Genomic DNA, 19,752 nt, shown 5'->3' with positions numbered 1-19,752 from the left:
TTCCTTCAATTTGTCTCTATTCAACATATAGGTGGGGAAGCGATAGTGTTTAAATTTTACTTCATTACCTTGTGTTTTTATTTTAGTTAATATTGGTGCAGGATTTGAAATAGATTTCTTCAAAAATCTACCCTCCTTTGTTATATTTTCCCTTCTAGGCCCCCCCCCCCCCAGACACATCTTCACTGTTACAGATCAAATTCCGGTCCCCAAATATAAGTAATATTCCTTGCTGAAGATGAATATTTCTCCCAGAATTTTCTAAAGCTCCATTATAGTAGTTTTTGGTGGAATATAAATACATGCCAGTATAATCCTCCTCCCTTGCCAGTAGCCCCTTAGTACTACAAATTCATCCTTATTACATTTTTATCCTCTTCTATCCCTACTGGAGCTCACCTTACAATTAATATAAGTACTACTTTTTTTCCTTTGCCCCAGGTATTTTGCTAAATAACCTTCCTGAATACCTTTCCTTATCAAATTCACATGTTCAGTTCTTTCCAAGTGTGTCTCCTGCAGCATAGCTATTTGTACTCTACATTTTTAATATAGTTCACTACTTTTTTGTATGTATCTGTGAGATCATTGACATTTAAAGACATTACAGAAATCATAATTTTCTTTAAAAAAGTTATTATTCCCACCTTTTATGTACAACAACTTTTTGTTAAATGTCTAGTTCCAGCGTTTGGTTATATGCATATATTGTTTGGCAGGTTAATCTTTTATACAGTTGTTTCTTGTCTTCTCCTTTTGAGCCTATGTCACATATTGCAAAACTTTTTGGCTTATTGAAAGCCCACAAACAAACCCAATACCACCTGAAACCTATTAACTTAATAACAACACACACAACTATGTACATCTTCAAATACTGATAGGAACAAATGTTGCAAAACTGACAGCTATACAAAGACATGAGATAACTTAAAAGAAAGATTATCTATGCTAAGACTCATGGTACAGCCTGTGATTCTACTAAGTGTTATCTGTCTTTGTCTTATCTTTACAGCTCTCTCATCTGGGAAAACACTTGAATGCTTTCAGAACACATTTTCTCCAAGCCATTTCCCTTTATCAGATTGTCTCCTAGACACATGAGAACCAGACACAAAACTGCAAAGCATACATTTGTTTACTACAAAAGCCTTATAATATTCAATATTCTTTTTCATTTTCTTGCTTTCTCTTACAACTTGTTACTAGATTAAGATATGGAACTTAACCCAGTCATTCCTCTATGCACGAATGAGAAAACATACACTATACTTTCTTTTTATGCTCTTTTAGCCAGATTTTTCTTTTTTTTACATTGCAGTGTTTACATTTCTTAAAACTAAACAAGGAGAAAGAGAAAAGGGAGACAGAAACAAAAAGAATAAACAGAAGCAGCTATTTACATCAGTATCTCCATTACACTTACAAATAACTGAGAAAACTTTACTTTTTAGCATGCAAATAAAATTGTGCACTATTAAAATAGTACCATTAAGAAAAATGATTTACTTACAATTAAATTGTTCCTCCTCTTCCCCCTCTCTTGAGTATTTTTCCAAACATTAATGACAATGTAGGGCATATGCTTTACAGTCCCCTACAAGTTTAAGAAAGTCCAAAAAAGTCCAATATTTCCAGATTTTCTTATTCTGTCATGATTCACAAATATAATTATTGCTTTGTAATCCCAAATTTGTCAATTTACAACTTATTGTTTTTATTATTGTTCATCTCCATCTCCCAAATTGTTTCTCTGCTTCATTTTCAACATACTCTCAATTCATCTAGTCAACTCTTGTGTTTTTCCTTCTCTCAAGCATTTTCCATTGAAACACTAGAAAGGTTACATTGGCACTCTTTGTGGTCTCTATTACCAAAAGAACAAGAAGCAGAATCACCTTCTATTTCACAGCTCACCTTTTGTTGGACAAACATCTGCATTTCTTCCTTAGCATATACTATCCACCCAGGAAAAAAATATTTTGAAGATAGCTGGGCATAGCAGTTTGAATCTCATGCCTGCTTCTCAGCATTCCCTGAATAATGGAAAACATTTACTCCTCTTCTGCATGGTGTACCATGAGTAGTCACTCTCCACAAAACCTCTGCTGTCTCCCACTTTTAGTACTTTATCCTTCTGCCACAGTGTTGTCAGCATCAACTCATTTTGCTGGTAAGATTGCATCTTTACTCTTAAAGATCTAGGTTGCTTTCTCATAGCCAGGTTGGGAGCATACACACAATGTGCCCTTTCAATTAATAATTCCTACTGTGGAATACCAGTCCAGTTGCTTATTTGTGCTTTCATAAAATTCATACAGTCTGTTCCTTCCAGCTTCTCTGGTACAGCAGAAAATCTCAGGTTTTCCCTATGTGCTTTGTCCTCTAATTCTATTATTTTTTTAAACATCTCTTTTGTGCAGTCTCATATTTAGTCAGCCTCCTTTTCATTTTGACCTGTGAGTTTTGCAGCTTTATTACCTTATCTGAATGCCTGTTTAAAGCTTCTTCCATTTCTCCAGCCTTTTACTGTTTGAATTGATATACTCCCTCAGTGTTTTGTTTATTTTAATCAGGTCTGTATGCAGTTGCCTTATGCTTTACTCTATGTTACAGGAAATCATGTCTGGACCTTGCACTGATTTTTGCTGAACAGCTGCAGTACTTTTCCCAGGCATTGTTTCATCACCACCTTTTGTAGCTGATTTTCCTTCAGAGCCTCTCTATTTCTTTTTTCCTGGCATCCAGGCAGTGCACTTACTAGCCAGTTACTGATATTTACCCAGAAACTTAGGTCCACTGTCTTTCTCCAAGTTTCTTTTTTCATACTGGTAGAGCTATAATTAAGCTGTTATTCAATGTGCAAACATCTTGAAAGTCTGGTATCATCATTGACTGTTGACACCAACAGCCTTGGTTTCTGAGCCAACTGGACCAGGCTTTGACATCTAAGGGTCAAATGTCATGTGTGTCAACACTGACTAGAGCCTCAAAACCATAGAGGTTAGACCCTCAGTACCAATCTTGTTTGGTCTAGTGGGGGTTGACATCAATAGTATAAATGCCGATGCAACTACCAGTACCAAGGCCACCTATACCAGAGATGGAGACTATCTGAAGGTACCATAGGAATCAACTTAGGTATTATCATTAGTTACAAGACTCACAGAGATGAAAGTGGACCCAAGGTAGGAACAGAAGTCAGAATTTATGCTAACTCTTGCATCACTCTGGAGACAGAGGGGGCTGACAGCACACTCAGCTGAAGTTGGACCTTAATAAAAGCCATCATAATTGTATCCCAATCTACCTGCAATAAGCTCCACAGAGAGATCTGGAAGAAAGAACTGAAGCTGCAGAAGCTGGTGTAGAAGAAAGGTATTTATTTTTTTAAGAACATTTTTACTGATTTAACATATTTAGAATATACACACAGAAAGGAAGAAATTCAGTATCACATACTGTTATACAATGTTAGGAATACACTGAATCATCAAAATAATCTTATAAAATGAACACATTAAGAGTCTTGGCATTTGAATAGTGACATTTCTGGGCTATCCTAACCACAAAGTCTTAGTATGATTTATAGCTTTTATTCTGATCACTTTTTTTCAGTTTTACATAGTATTGCTGTTAAATTTAAAATTCTTTAAAGGTAGGAAGTGAGTTTGATTTCCAATTTTTGTAATAACTTTTCTAGCAACTGCAAAAAAGCTCCAAAATATTTTTTGCTGGTTGGCTTTTAGAGATACAGGAAATGGTACATTCATTAGTATTACTGATCTAGTTAAAGAACAATTATCAGACCATAAACCGTTAAAAACGTACTTATCTCTTCCCAATATACATTTATTTTTTCACAATCCATAAACGTGTGTCCAATCAGTGTTGACATCATTACCTCATCTACAACAAACTAAAGAAGTCATTTTACTAAACGTAGAAAATCTCTATGTTTAGGTTTCCACGAAAACTTTCCAGTATAAACTTGAAGTTTGACAAACTGATTTACGTTTCATTCTTACCATCTATTGAGTCACTCAATCCAGTACTGTGTAAAACGTTCCAGAAATTTGCATCATAATTATTTATAATTAGCTTATATAACTTGGACAAGCTTTCTTTGTAGGTCAAGTTACCTTTGATGATAGCATTCATATATTCCTATAATGGGGGAATAGTGCCCTGTTCCTCTTCACTCATTATCTACAAATTCATTTAATTTCTTACTGATTGATAATATTAACAGATTCATCTAACTTATAATCTTTCAGTAAATATTCTGGCAACTTAGCTTTTCCTTTTTCAAAGCAATCAGACTATAATACTAATTTATTCCATTTTACTAAATTCATTTTAACATTGTTATGTGTTTCCCTAAATCTAGAGGTGTATGCAGTGGAAAAGCAGAAAAAATTTCTATTTTGATATTAATGGACTTTTAAAAATATGTTTAACTATTTTAAGAACTGATTTCATATATGCAGCGTCTAAAGACTGAAATGAATTTCCTTCTAAGGTAAAGTCTATTAACCACATGAAAGGATTGCTACATATTTTTAATTTATCAAACTTATAAGAATTTAATATAATCTACTCCTGAATGGTTTTCCATTGACTACTATAAGCCGAGTCTATCCACAGTATAATGAAGTTTAACTTTGCAGCAAAAGAACAAGATTCTACATCTGGGAAAGTAATACCACCATAATCCCATAATCTTATACAATTTCTATAAGCAATTCTCCGCTTATCAGGACCCCGTAAAAATAAAGTTAACATTCTTTTCCGTTTTCTTTAAAAGTTTTTTGTCAAATATTAAAGATGTTGTATACAATTCCTGGGTAACATAGTAAGTATTGAATTTCAATAAGTAGTAACACTATTTTTTCAAAATTATTATTAATCATCTTACTCACATCTTGATAGATGTTTATTCCTAAATATTTCAGTTATTTTCCTTTCCAATTATATTCATCTTTAAACTTACTATCTAGTAATTGTTTAACATTAAAATTTTAGTTTTATAATTATTAAATTTTGTCAGTGATACTTCTTGAAAATTTTTAATTATTCAATTAAAGAAATAGATGAGGAAATTGAAACATCATCTGTAAAAGCTGTATTTTAGATTGTATACCCTTGTTAATTGAGAATCTATCAATTTTTTCATTGTTTATTATACTATTATCCTAGTGTTCGATAACTAATGCACATAGAAGGGACAAGGGACAACCTTTCTTTGTGCCTTTGTTTAAAATGAATCCTTGAGAAATGTAAGATCCGATTTTAACATATGATTTGGAGTCTCTATACAGGCTTTTTAATATTCCAATAAATTGTTCTGGAAATGCAGATACTTTCAAAGTTTTAAACAAACAGTTCAGGTTTACAGAATCAAAAGCTCTCTTGATATTTAAGCTAATTAAGATAGTTACTACCCTTTTTATTTTATCATACATTAATCTACTAACTATAAATCCTGTTTGATCTTCATTAATTAATTCTACTATTTCTCTTAATCTTGTAGCAAATAAAATATTGTATAGTCTATATTTAATAATGAAATAGGTCTACATAAGGAAGCTAACTTATTATCCTTTCCTAGTTTAAGTTTAGGTGAGATTACTAGAGAAAAGATATTTAAAGAGAAGAAGCTACTCGCTCTCCTACTTGAAATGGAGTCTGTTGAAAGAGACATTTCCTGTCACAGAAGGTGGAGTGCTTGGCTGGGGCAAAGTAGAAATGGGATGACCATCTTAGTAATTTGGCAGAAGATAGTTTTCTTTTCTTTTTTTTTTCCTAATATGGGCTGCTCTATTTCCTCTCTGTCACTTTTCTTTTCTTATTTTTTCCTGTTTTCTCCTTTGTCTTCACTGGTTCTCCTTTCAGTAAACCTTTAGTCTAGAAGAGTGTAGGAAGTACAATTTTTGCGTACAACATATTCTTCCATATCCAACCCCAAGGTTCATGACACACAAGTCATGTGGGCTTTGGGTCAGAATCTTCTGTACAAACTGGCAGTATTGTTTTAAAGACAGAGGCCTTTTCCTTGTTATTCTTGTCCATATATACAATAAAAGTTGCAAACAGCCAATAGCCCTACTAATACATATGTCACTTTTCAGAGCAGAAAAACAAAGAATGATTTTATTTCTCTGTATGTGTGCGTATATAATGTGCATATGTATATGTATATACAGGTCTACTGATAATGACAGAATGACCCAAACATCGGCATTCACAATGCTAAAAGAAATTATTGATATTCCAAATATCAACACTCTACTACTCATGTGCTGAACCATACCATTGGAGAATGCAAAAGGAAATAAAAAATAAACAAACATCAATAGATTTTGGAGGGGCAAGCCTTCCTGCACCCCCACTAATTATATATACTAACTCTAAGATCACACAATATCAGGGAAAGAACATATTACATTACCTCAATTACTGGGCTATCTTGCATAGCTGTCGACTATCTTCTTAGTCAACTACATTTTGGTAACTAAACAGATGTCTTTGGTTACTGTCTGGTTATTGGCATGTCTGTAGAGTGATTGTATAGTATTTACAGCTCCTCTCCAGGTAGCTTGCTGTGTCGCATAGTGGTTATTACTCTCCTTTGTGGCTGCAGAAATCTTGGTTTGAATCTGAGCCACAGCAGTATATAAACGAGTGGTGGGTTTACTTTATTTATAAAAGAGGCTTGTGCTCAATTTCAGCAAGAGAGTTTTGGGAAGTATTGGGAATAATGGGTAAGGCCTTTACCTTATAGATAAAAGCTACAGGGGGGGGGTTGATTCTTATCTCTAGGCTTGTAAAAGTCTGCAGACTGATATCCTAGTAAGTTAATTTATAAATGATAACTTTCTGAATGTCTTTGGGAAACTATGCAAAATCCAGAAAACAGCCAATATATTCAAATCAAGAATATGCTTTAATAAAATGCAGCATCTTATTTTAAGTAAAAAAAAAAAAAACATTTTGAAGGATGTTTGGTGGGATTTGGCATTGTCAGTTTATAGAGAATTACTGATGGCAATAAATTGCCATAGTGGTTAACACATCATTAACTGATATGCTCACTACTAACTGTACTATGGGGTCTGCTATCTGAAGTAAAGAGCATTTTGATCTTTAGCCAGTTCCCATACACTACAAGCTACTGACTATTCTAATGCAAATCAGTTATCAAAGCTGTACTCAGAAATGATCCAGGGATTGAAGAAATACTGGACAACCTATTAACATGCATCAAATGTGCAAATGAACACACAGTGCCCCAAGTGATACCAGCTTAGATGCAAAGAACTGAGTGACCAGCTCACATTCATTAGAAGAAATTGCTTTACAAGTGGACAGACTGAAGTACATAACCTGCCAACCGACCAAAAGAGGATGCCCTGATGATTTCATACAATAAAGATTTCTTCAGATAGAAACACTACCTTTTTTTTGGAGACAGCTCAGCTTGACAAATCAGAAAGTGTTCACCAATACCAAGATTGACATCAAAGCAATTTCTGCAGGCTGTCACACAATAATATACCACAGACTTACTACATAGCTTAAACCTGCATGAAACAGCATTGGAAATTCACTATACCACTACATTTTTTCCTGAAGACTAATCTGGCACTGGTCAACACACCTACCTACCTGGCATAAACCTAGGTAGATGCTCCAGTTGTATACTGGTTGTTTCACACTTATCCGAAATCCACAGATGTATATAAAGAAACTTGCTACCTGAACTATGTAAGCAAGCTTTGAAACATTCAGATTTAGTCTCAGTTCAGTCTTAGACAGCCACATTTAAGCAGACAGTATTTTTCCCCAGGCAATGGAAACAAATGGTAGGTAACAAAAGTTGCACATGGATGTTTTAACATACACTTTACCTAATTAAGGTCAGCTAAGCCCCTGGAGCTCAGTCTTATCAGGGCTCATGAAGAATCAGATAGACAGGGCATAGAAGAAGATGGGGAAAAATAAGTCAAATGTGGACCTCATGGTAGTATTTGTAGGCCAAGAGAAACTCACATGGAGTATTTGTACTTGGTAGCAAAAGGAACAAGTGGAATGCAGGTGTGAACTGATCAAGAGTTGTAACATTCAAGTTCCCAAGTTTTACCATTTCAGAGGTCAAGGGTCTGTAAATGAGACAGACTGATTGTGAACCAAACAGAGTGGGCATCTCATCATGTGAGTGGTTTCAGTGGTAAGTCAGAGGTGGACATGCCAAGGTTCAACATTAAATCAATAGCATGTTCCAGACAATGGCTGATATGGATAACAACCTGAGTGAAACCAAACGCCTTCGAACATAGGTGATTTAACCTACAGCCAAGAACTTACACTGATCCAGAGTTTAAAAACACCCCAAGCTGACCAATTTGGGGGTCCCAGCAGTGAGACAATAAGAAAATTTCCTGAAGTGTATGTAGTGAAAGGAATACTGCTGAGTGGAAGTTTGCGGAGGAAAAACCCACAGCTTGCTCCTAGTCTCAAACTCAAAGAAGCTGTCAGCCTAGTTCTAGAGATTCAGTATCAAAGGAGACAAATTACTATTTGACGTCCAATCTTGCCCAACCCAGGGTGCTGAATGATGAAAAACCTTTGGGGAGGGGTGCAGCAGCCATCAAACAAGTGAAGATTTTCATCCCTCCCTATTTAGATAGTAAAAGCCAGGTCAACATTGCACAGCAAGTCCAGGATGATGCTGGGCTCATTGTGGATCTTAACTGCCATTTGAATATAAAAGGTGCCAGGTCTCCACTTTCTGCTGTTACTAACCAGTACCCTGAGCATGTCACACAGTACAGTAATTTCACTGCATTATATTTCACCTTAGAGTAGCGCCTAGACACTAAGAGGACAGCCAGCACAGAAGTCAAAGTCCCCCATACCAGACTGTCTCTGGCACCTTGCCTATGTGCCTTTGAATAGAATGTCTCTTATATGAGCAAAAGGTGTCAAAAGGGAAGTCACAAAAGGCAAAGTACCAGAAGGAGATTCCACTAGATAGTAAATTATGCCTTGACTCATGCCAGCACCTGGCTTAAAACATCAGTCCCAGAAATACAGCTTTAGAGCATTTTTCAGCTGGACAGTTGTAACCTAGCAACACAGGGATGGACAATTTCAGATTAGAAAAATAACAACTTTGGACCCTAACAATGAGTAGGTTCCCTAGAAGAGTTGGCAAGATGGAGAAAATCCAAATCAGAGTGGGCTAGTTCCAACCCAAGGAATACTGCAGCACCAGTATTTGGTCTTGACATGTAATGATTAGCCAGGAAGAGCTATAGTATCTGATAAGCTGTCTGCAATCAATAAAATTAACATTTCCGACAGGAGTACTGTGTGCATCTGTCAGCTTGGTACAATATATTCACAATGAAAAAAAAAATGTCTCTTCCTCAGTGTAATAAAACTGCAGGTGCCTCAGCCACTAGCAGGAGATCAATGCAAACAGCCATGATGGCAAAAAGAAAGGTGCACCAACCACCAATGACTAACATAGGTTCATAGGTGTTTACTAGGCTAACGACCACAAGGGCCTTTTTAAGCCTAGCCATGTATCCCAAATCTCTGACAAGTTTTGATACCCTTGATGAATGTAAGGAGTCTGGGAGATGAAACATTTACAAGCAGGGGCCTGGGAGATGAACTATTTACAGGTTGCCTGTGTCCATTAGAGACATAGGTGCCAAACCAGGGATGAATAACATAGTTCAAACTCTGGATAAACCAAACAATGACTATGCAAATTCAGAAAGGAAGTGTAGTGCAATTTATTGTAACCATCTGAATGAAGAGTGCTGTTACAGAACATTTCCAGGTGCATTGGGCCTTCACAGTTGCAGAAGCAAAGAGGCATTAGCCTTAACCTAACCATATCATCAAACAGGCACAGAAAGGCGATACAAAAGTATGCTGAGGCAGAACAGTGCAAGTCCAGGCAGGACAATAGTACTGAAGTACATGTCAAATGAATCCGAAGAAGCAGCATTACTTCAAGGTCAACAGAGCAGCAGAATCAAAAGAGCATTTCTTCTCTTCCAGAGGCCATCAAGCAGAGACCTAACCAGTAACGATACATGGTTCGTAGGGGAGTACTAGGCTAACTGCCGTTGTGGACCGTTTTAAACCTTGACAGTTTCCCTTGGTAAGAATTAAACCTTCTACCTCTTATCTGTGAGGGAAACAGCTTAACCATACTGCTAATCTCCAACCCCATGAGGCCAAAGTCCAGTGAGTCTGAACACTGTTACTCCAAGAAAACAGACAAACTACCAGAAACAAACATCAACAGACAGCCCGATTTGCTTTATCACAATCAGCAACACTTAGGGCAGACACTGCACTGCAGAGTCCGTTAAACCCAAAGGCAAAATTGCAGAGCAGAGTACAAAACCTAAAGGCAAAATGCAGAGCAGAGTATATCTATGACTGGGTGTAATAACAGACCTCTCAGGTTAGAATTTCAAGTCAGACAAGACGAGGGAAGCCTGGCTTAATAGTTACTTCACAGGCAGAAGGTTTGATTCTCACCTTTGGGAAAGCATGGCTAGGCTTAAAAAGTCCCCTGGGGTTGTTGGCCTAGTAATTAACTTATGGAACAACAAAAAGTCCTGGTTGAGTTTTAATGTAGCGCTATACACACGTGCGGGTGTGCGCGCATGCACACACACACACACACACAGAGACACACAGACACACACTATCATCTTACTGTGAGTTGTTCATCTGTCAAGTTAATACTCTGGTGGTAAACAATGCATTCCATGCAATGAGGTACTTAAACTAACAGCGGAGGACATAAACAGGCTTGAGCCACATCTGGACATGGCTCAACTGGTTATTTTCCAGCTTTTGCACTGTGGCACAGCCTCTTCAGGAGTTAACAGTGCTAAAAACGGAAGCAGAGTCTGAAACAAATATTAAGAGGTGGTTCACAGGTGTCACTCAGTTCACCTACTTACCTTCACTGGAGTTAAACTGTTATTGTCATGTTTCTCCATAACGTGTAGAGCACGATCAGCAATATCAACAAAATAAATGTACCTAAAAGGGAGACGGAAAAAAGAAAATTAATGTAAAACAGACAGAACCATTATCAGATGACAAAAGTACATGAATGTATATTAACACAAGACAATTTCATCATTAGTATATATAAAAAGTAACAAAAAACATATTTAATTGCATGGTCTATCAAACAAATTGCAAACTTTGATTCTCAGTGGTCAGTCTAAGTTACTGGGTCTCTACCAGTAAATGAACCCATGAACGAGTGGCAGCAGCGATGAGAGCCTCTGAAGAGATTTACCACACTACAGGTAATGCAAGCTTTTGGTATACAGCGTACTTGTGCAAGCAGTGATCAAAAACAGATGCCATATCCACTAGTTTCTATAGCTCAGGTGGTTGGCATGCAGGTAACCCAGTCAGCCTTCCTTAAATTGTCCAGTTATCAATGGACAAGTCCAACTCTGCTGTGTCTTCAGATTTCATTCTTGCAAAACAATCAGTGCGCCATGCACTGAATAATAGAAATCTCTTGCTCTTCTGTGGTGCAGAACCCTGCATTGCTGTTATACATATGTTCCAGTATTTGTTTGCAGGGATGGGGAGGTAAAGCAGACAGCAGTGTGAATGCTTTGTTTCTCGACCATCTTCAGCAAGAAAACGGAATTTGGGGGTTGGCATAATAGTTAACGTGTTCACTTTACAAACACAAGGTACAAAATTTGATTCCTACCTTTGGGAAGCATAGCTAAGCTTAAAAAGACCCTCTCAGATCATTAATTGAAAAAAAACTAAAAATGTATATGTTCTGCTTCTATAAGGGAGAGAAAAACAGAATGTAAAAGTAGAATTCTGAACCTGAGTACCATATTTCTCTAATTCTGATTATATTTAAAATTTGTTTTAGTTCAGCAAGCTGGTATATAGGCACAACGAGGTCTTTTTTTTTACATGATTCAGTAAAACACCCAGTTTGCTACAGCTCTGTGTGAACATCCAGCAACACTACTCAACTCTCTCCCTTGGTCATCCCTCACCCAATCTTACACTCCTACCTCATCAACTCTATTCATTACCTCATCTCTCCCTCTCATGCACTTAATTTGTCACTTTATTTTCTAACCTTCCTTCCAACCTGTTGCTGTCAAAGAATTCTAAAGTACTCTAAACAGGCTTTATCTTTGAACTACAGTATCCAGTCTGTAAACAGAATACAGTTTGCAAATGCTGTCTTATCTACAGTCATGACTATTCAAGTATTAGTACTAAACTCAACCGTACTGGTACAGTTACCATATTATTTTATGTGCCATTACACTAAACTGGAATATGGTGCTGGATATGTTTTCCTTTCCGGTTTGCTTGTTATTGAATTGCAACTTTTAGTCTCCATTTGTACTTTCTTGCTTTTCTGTTATAACACTGTTGAATATATAGTCCCAGACATACTCTTAAAAATGGTTCAGATTTCACCAGCACTTGGGTCTGATACAAGTGCTAGTGTACCATTAGCTTACAACACACTTCCCTGCTGTTACTCGCTCATGTTAGCAAGTGCCCTAACTCCTACCACACTGATTCCTGTGTCACTCCTTCATGTTAGCAAGTGCCCTAACTCCTACCACACTGATTCCTGTGTCACTCGCTCGTGTTAGCTAGTGCCCTAACTCCTACCACACTGATTCCTGTGTCACTCGCTCGTGTTAGCTAGTGCCCTAACTCCTACCACACTGATTCCTGTGTCACTCCTTCATGTTAGCAAGTGCCCTAACTCCTACCACACTGATTCCTGTGTCACTCCATGTCAGCAAGTGCCCTAACTCCTACCCACACAGATTCCTGTGCACTATCAGTAAGCTAATTATCCCTCCCAAAACCTTCACCCTAACCCTAAAAACAACTCATGAGCACTTTCTAAACCTAAAATCCCACTCCCAGCCCTAACTTAGCACCAACTCCCAGCAGGTGCCTAAATATAAAATCCCCCCATGTTTCCCTTCCCTGCTTACCAGTTCTGTGACGGGAGTTTTACTGCATGCAACCACTGCAGCAGTTACTCTGAAATTCCAGCAGCTGTTCAGACAAGTGGATGGACAGGGGAACAGCCACTCGAGCTACTACCTGCAAGTTCCTGGATTTCGAGCTGAGTTAAATACGTAACAAGATAAATACATAAATAAAACAGAGAACAGATAGATCATGGGAATATGGAATATAGAGGTCGACCATGTGTTACAAACACATAGCAAGTAAGTGCAAATTTAACAGGCGTCACCAGCTAGTACAGGTTTTACAAAGAATGCAATGGCTGCACAGAAGAGCTCTCACTGTGGCATGAGTCAACACACAACATAAAACAAAAATGGCATCCTAGTGATACATGGCGGCATTTCTCTACGTACACCCTACTGATACAGTTAGATATTTAGTATCGCCTAATCATATTTAATTCCAAAGCCATGCTACACACAAATTATTAAAAGATTTCATCTTAAAGCTTACATGAAGGGCAATACAACTACATAGATACTTCACCTCTGTTGAAGGCAGCTAGAGAGATACTCATTTTTGTTCATATACTGTTTATGTATATTGTCATATTTATCATATTATTCTAAATATCTTAATAACCAAGTGACAGACAGAACTTCTTAGCCTCATATGAAAGCACTCATTTGAGTGAATAAAATGCTTCTGACAGTATGTGTGTAGCCTCATTAGTTACTACAATACTGAAAGTTTACAAAATTAACATATTTACTGGGACTTATAAAATCCAGTTTAAGCTTATAAGCTAATGAATACTGCCACCATAAAATTAGTTAGTGGCGAACCATTTACATTTTCACAATAACATTCTAGGTTCCAGACATATGAGCATTTGTTTGAAATGTGTGCACATAACTTGATTTTGTCAACAAACTCAATATGCAACCACTGGAAATTAGAGTGCAAACTTTCAGAGCTTCATGGGGGTTATAGGTAGGTACTAGAGGCTATCTGCCCGAAGGCATTTATAAGCCTAGCCGGAACTGTGTTGGCTTTCGCCATCCCCTGTGCCTCTGTCCAGCACAGCCATTGAAGTGATCCTGGGGTAAACTTTCTATTTCCCATCCACTCATCAAGGTTTCTCTTGAAGAGTGTTACCGCGGAGCTCTGCCTAATGTAGACTGGAATCTTGTTCCAGAGCATGGGAAGTCTCTGGGACAGGAATCTATCCCTCCAGCACGTCCTATTTATTGTTGTGGTGAGGTTTAGATCCCTAGAGCATGTGGCTCGAGGGCATATGGTTTTCTTTAGGTGGAGCATGTCCATCAATTCTGGGTTGGACATGGCCTTGTATGTTAGGCATAGATCACCTCCGAGTAGGCAATATGCAACCGAGTACAGCTGGAGTTTCTTCAGTTGATCTGCATAGGGCATCTGTTTGAGCCAGTGATCCTCTTGGTGAGGTACTTCTGTGGTCTTTCCAGCTGTTGCAGGTGTCTTGTAAGGTACATCCCAAATGGGGCGTTGTACTCTATGATGGGTCTGATGAGTGATGTGTAGAAGGGCACAATTACCTCTTTTGATCTGGATGCAAACCCTTTTGTGATTAGGTGGGCCACATATAAGGGTTTTCTAACCACTTTGGCAATGTGATATTAAAAGGAGAGATTACTATCTACTTGGGTTCCCTGATCACTTATTACGTCTTCTGTATTTAGGGGGCTACCACCTATGGGGTAGTTTGTGGTACTTTGTTTTTTCCAAAGGTGATGACTATGCACTTTTTGGCATTTAGCTTGAGGCCATTTCTTTTGATACCAGGTATCTGTCTCAGTGAGACCCTTTTGGAGGATGCCTGTGTCAGCCGGAGTGTCAGTTATAGCGCCTAGTTTGCAGTCATCTGTGAACTTGGTCAGCCACAGACCTCCTGTGCTTGCCTGTACCTCTGTGAAGTATATGCCGAACAGGAGGGGTCCTAGGAATGAGCCCTGGGGAATGCCACTTGTAACTGGTTTAGAGTCAGGCCTAGCTCCTGCAACTCTTACCATGTGGGTTCTGTCCGTGAGCCAGATGGCAACTCATCTTGTGGACGTAGGGGTTTATGTTCAGGCTGGTGAGCTTGTCTATAATACTAGAATGGGGAATGGTGTCGAAGATGTTTGTGAGGTCTAGGTAGGCTATGTGGACCATCTTTCCCTCATCTATAGCCTTGGTAACTGTCTCAAAGAAGTCCACCATGTTTAGGAGGCATGATCTGCCCTTAACAAAGCCAAACTGGGTAGGGTCCAGTGTTTCTCTGTTAATAAGATCCATGATGATGTGCTCCATAGCCTTGCAGACCAAGCTAGTCAGGCTTATAGGGCGATAGTTCCCAGAGTCTGTTGTGGCTCCACCTTTGTGGAGCGGAAGAGCCGTTGCTGTGCACCACTCTATGGGCACGTAACCTGTGGAGAGGCGGAGTTTGAACAGTGTGTTTAGGTGAGGGGTTAGTTCATCTTTGAGCTCGTGTAGGACGCAGCCTGGGACACCATCCGGTCCCATTGATGCTGTGTTTTTGGCTTTGGAGAGGGCTGGTTTAACCTGAGTGTCTGTGATTTCAGGGGCACTACATTCTTCTGGTATGGTTATGGGCCCTTTTGGGGGTGAGATGGGGTGAAGTTTGCACTGAACCTGTCTGCCAGGATGTTGGTGATATCTGTCGGTTCAGTGTAATTTGTGCCATTCTGCACTAACTCCAAGCAGATCTGAGCACTGCCACTTAGATCCTTGACATAGCTAAAGAATACCTTGTGGTTATCTTTGGAGTCCTTGGCAATTTTTCTTTCGAAGCTAGCCTTGGATGATTTTATGAGGGAACGTAGTTTCCTGCTGATACTGATCAGGGATGTCTTCCCTTCTTGGGATTTTACTCTTTTCTGTACTAGTTTCCTCCTCCTATTGTATAGCTTGTTTATGGCAGGAGTTCACCAGACTGGTTTCCTTTTCTTGGAGGAGTGAGTCTTGGTTTTGCTTGGGATAGCACAATCTATGCATTCTTGTAGGTGCCCATAGAGTGCGTTAGTAAAGGATTTTGCAGCTTGGGCAGCGTTATCCTTTAGCATGGGGGCTTTGAAACTTTCCGCCTCGGTCTTAAGTAACACGAAGTTTGCTTTTGAAAAGTTTTTCACGGTGGTTTCTTTGACCAGGGGTGGGGGTGGAATGTGGATATCCAAAGTGATTAGTTCATGGTCAGATGTAACTAGCGAGGGGGTGACCTCCGGTGTGTAACACCGGTCGCCCATGTTGGTGATTACCAGGTCCAATATGTTGTCACCTCTGGTGGGGGTGATGACCAGTTGATCCAAGGTGTTTGATTTTATAAATTCTAGGAAATGTTGGGCAAGGGAGTTAGTACTTGAGTAGTTCTCCAAGTTAATGTTTGGGTAACTGAAATTACCCAATATCAGGGTGTTTGGTAGGACCTTTATGTTTTCCAGTGTTTCCAGAAATGCGGAATGGGGGTCCTGGGACATGGTGGGTGATCTGTAGCAAGCTACAATTTGAATTGCAGTTTTGCCCATGTTAGTTGCATGTTGATGATCTCTGAAGCATCGTGCTGTGCCACTAACCTGGAGGTGTGGGTATCCTTGATGAATATGGATATGCCCGCGCCTTTTCTATTTCGGTCCAGGTTTTGTGGCCGAAATGTATGGTATGAGTTGTAGCCTGGTAGTGCTGGGGTGCTCTCTGGAGCCTTAAACCAAGTTTCTGTTACTGCACATATATCGATTTTCTCCATACTGAGGAGTGCCTAGAGTGCGTGCATTTTGAGGTTTAGACTTCTGGCATTGAGCAGCATTACCCTCGTTTTTTTGTTACTTGTGCTATTTATGGTGGTGGATTTGTCTTTTGAGCCAACTTGGAAATGAAAGAGATAGAAATTAGCCCAAAATGGCCAATAAACTACTAATTTCTGGGCAGAAACCACTCCTCCAGGGACAGACAGGCTGCTCAAAGCTCCCCTCTCTCACAGGTGAGCAGAGAAACTTCCTTCTATCGAAGTAAGGTATGGGCAAACACAGAAACTTGTAACACAGCCCTGAATTCAGCACTAACCTGAAAACTGGACTATACTAGCTTAGAAAGGTGGGAAAACAATTTTTTTTTCAGAAAATAAAGCAGATACAATAAAAAAAACACTTTAAATGCACATAAATGGCTATCACATGAGTGTGTAGCCTACAACAGTTAAACAGGCAATTTAAACAAAAAAACAACTTTGATAAATTGCACGCAGTAAAATAAGTACAACATGTAGCTGAAACAAGCTTTTTAATTCACAGAAACTCTAAACAAATCAGCATTTTAGGCGGAATTAGCTAAAGGCAGCAAGAAAATGCAGAAAAGTACAGCTGTGAGGAGGTGCTATTAGGAAGACAGCTGTGCAACACTCTGCTCTGTAGCAGGAACCTCAAACCTTGCAGAAGAGGCTGTTCACACATCCCAGACTTATTATAACCTACTGTATGGCCAAGTCAGGAAATGTTTTTGCCCTTATACAGTGCTTATGGATCAGTATTTTGCATCACACATTTTTGCAATAGCTCAAGCAGCTGCAGACTTCTTAGATGCACTCTACAGCATACAACAGCTGCAGCAACAGCAGTTAGTGTAAGGTTACAACAGTGACACTAAACAAATGCAAAATACAGGGACATACACATTGAAAACGTAAACTAAAAGCGGAGCAGTTCACCAATACACTGCACATAGAACTACCAAGCACCCCAAACAAAATCAGTATCAGGAGGATGTGTAAAAAGTCATGTCATCAAATGCATGTAGCTCTATGATTAGGCTCAGAAACTGGCTAAAGGGTAACCTTGTTATAAACCTTTATGACATCAGAAAAGTGCATAACAGCCTTGATATGCAGTCTTAAGTGTCATTATTAAACCTCATGCTGCAACAGAACATCCACTGCAAAACTGCATTGAAGAAACTTTACTGCTTTGAAAGTTGCAAAATATTTTGTACTATCAAAAAAACTTAGATTTGAGTTATCTTAACAGATTTTAAAGCTGCTTGCTGGTTGATGACAAATGCACTTTGCTTGAAGTTCTTGTCTTAAAGTGTGTTACAGCTTTCAAAGCTGAAAAATATTACAGCTGGGTTTCTGTAACCTTAACCAATATATATACACACACACACATATATATATATATATATATATATACACACACACATACACACACATATATATATATATATATATATATACACACACACACACACACACACACACATATATATATATATTAGAGATGCAATCATAATCCTCTACATCGTATCAGCATAACCAAAGAGGAATGAAAATCAAGTATACAGGGAGAAGGCGGCAAAATGGAATGAGGCAGACAGCATTAACAGATAGCAAAAGGGAGGAAACAGTTAGGGGCAGACTCGAGTTAATATGTCTGCTTATTCTGATGGGTATGGAACTGGAATTATTTTTAATACTTTTGTCAACCCAGTAAGCCCACTGGATACAAGTATCCATTTTCAGGGGCAACTTGGGAGCACTGTCTGGTTAAATGACTTGCTCTGAGTCACATAGCAGGCAAACTGTGGTGGAAGTAATCAAACCTTTTGCCCTTGGCTACAAGCAGCAGCTTACAGCCTTAACCCTCTATGCTAACTGCCCGACATGCAATTGTTACAGTCTTTATGACATTCGCTAGCATCCACCCAAGTCAAGCATGGAATACAAACCAGCTACTTATTCTAAACATACAGACATAAACAGGATAAAAAGCTGGAAATTAGAAGTATCCAACCAGATTGCTTATTATAATGTATCAAGCCTTTTAATAACAAAAAGCTAGATGTAGACATTACAGTGACCACATACACCTATAAATAGTTTTGTGCTTGAATCACCTTCCATTTTTCCCTGACTAACATGTACCACATTCCACATTCAGTAAAAATTTTATGCTGGAATTGTGTGTTCAATTTATTTTTATCCTACCAAAATCTGTAAAATAAAACAATGCACTGCTCCCGCCAAAAAAGTCAAACCATAATCTCTGTAAAGCCCTGAAGACCTCATTGCTGGACTCAAGTCACTGCCGTCTAAGTCCATGTCTACCTTAGCCAGGCTCTTAGTACCCTATTCAGCCAAAGTCAAAAACTTCAAAATGATGCAAAAGCTCTCAGCAGCTCTATCCAGAGATGGATGATGGGCAAAATGGACTGGCCCTAAAAAGAATGCGCTGGCCCCTCCCCAACCATACCAATACCCCTTTATTTGACCGCCTAAGCAAAGTAAGCCATTTTTTTAAGTTATCTTGGACTTCCTCAGAAATCCATGAAGTTGTGGTGTTATGAGTATCAGAAACAGAGTGGAAAGTCAGAAGACGTCTGTTAGTTATAATTTAAAAATAATAGACAACTTACTAACTTTAAAATGTCAATCAAAATGCCATTTTTTAAAATTGGGGGGTCTGTAGCCCTATAGCTGGTACCATGCACAGCCCCCGTTTAGTAGCCACCTTGGAATTATTAGCACTGTTTTGATCCAATTTTGGAGGAGAAGTATACAGACATTGATTCCAGACTGTTACTGACCGGGCTAGGTAGTGTGGGACTTCCCTGACTGGCATGTATGCTGTTTTGATGCAAACATCTTCAGTTTTAAATTTTGGACTACTGTGCTAAGCTGCTATACATGCAAAGTCT

At 38.6% G+C, this 19,752-nt stretch overlaps 1 protein-coding gene across 2 annotated transcripts in view; it reads right to left on the bottom strand.

Annotated features, from left to right (window-relative positions):
* The window catches only part of LOC122797136 (serum paraoxonase/arylesterase 2-like), a 695,627-nt gene that overhangs the window by 57,166 nt on the left and 618,709 nt on the right, over window positions 1–19,752 (bottom strand). For both annotated transcript variants that reach the window (XM_044065936.1, XR_006364032.1), the window contains exon 7: window positions 10,998–11,079. In XM_044065936.1, coding sequence (XP_043921871.1) covers window positions 10,998–11,079 — 82 coding nt within the window. The remainder of the gene's footprint in view (window positions 1–10,997; window positions 11,080–19,752) is intronic.

This window comes from Protopterus annectens, chromosome 3.part0 (assembly GCF_019279795.1).
Source record: "Protopterus annectens isolate FY-2018-M chromosome 3.part0, PAN1.0, whole genome shotgun sequence".
Taxonomy (NCBI): domain Eukaryota; kingdom Metazoa; phylum Chordata; order Ceratodontiformes; family Protopteridae; genus Protopterus; species Protopterus annectens.
Note: the sequence above shows the minus strand (reverse complement) of the source record. Positions and strands in the feature narration are given on the sequence as shown.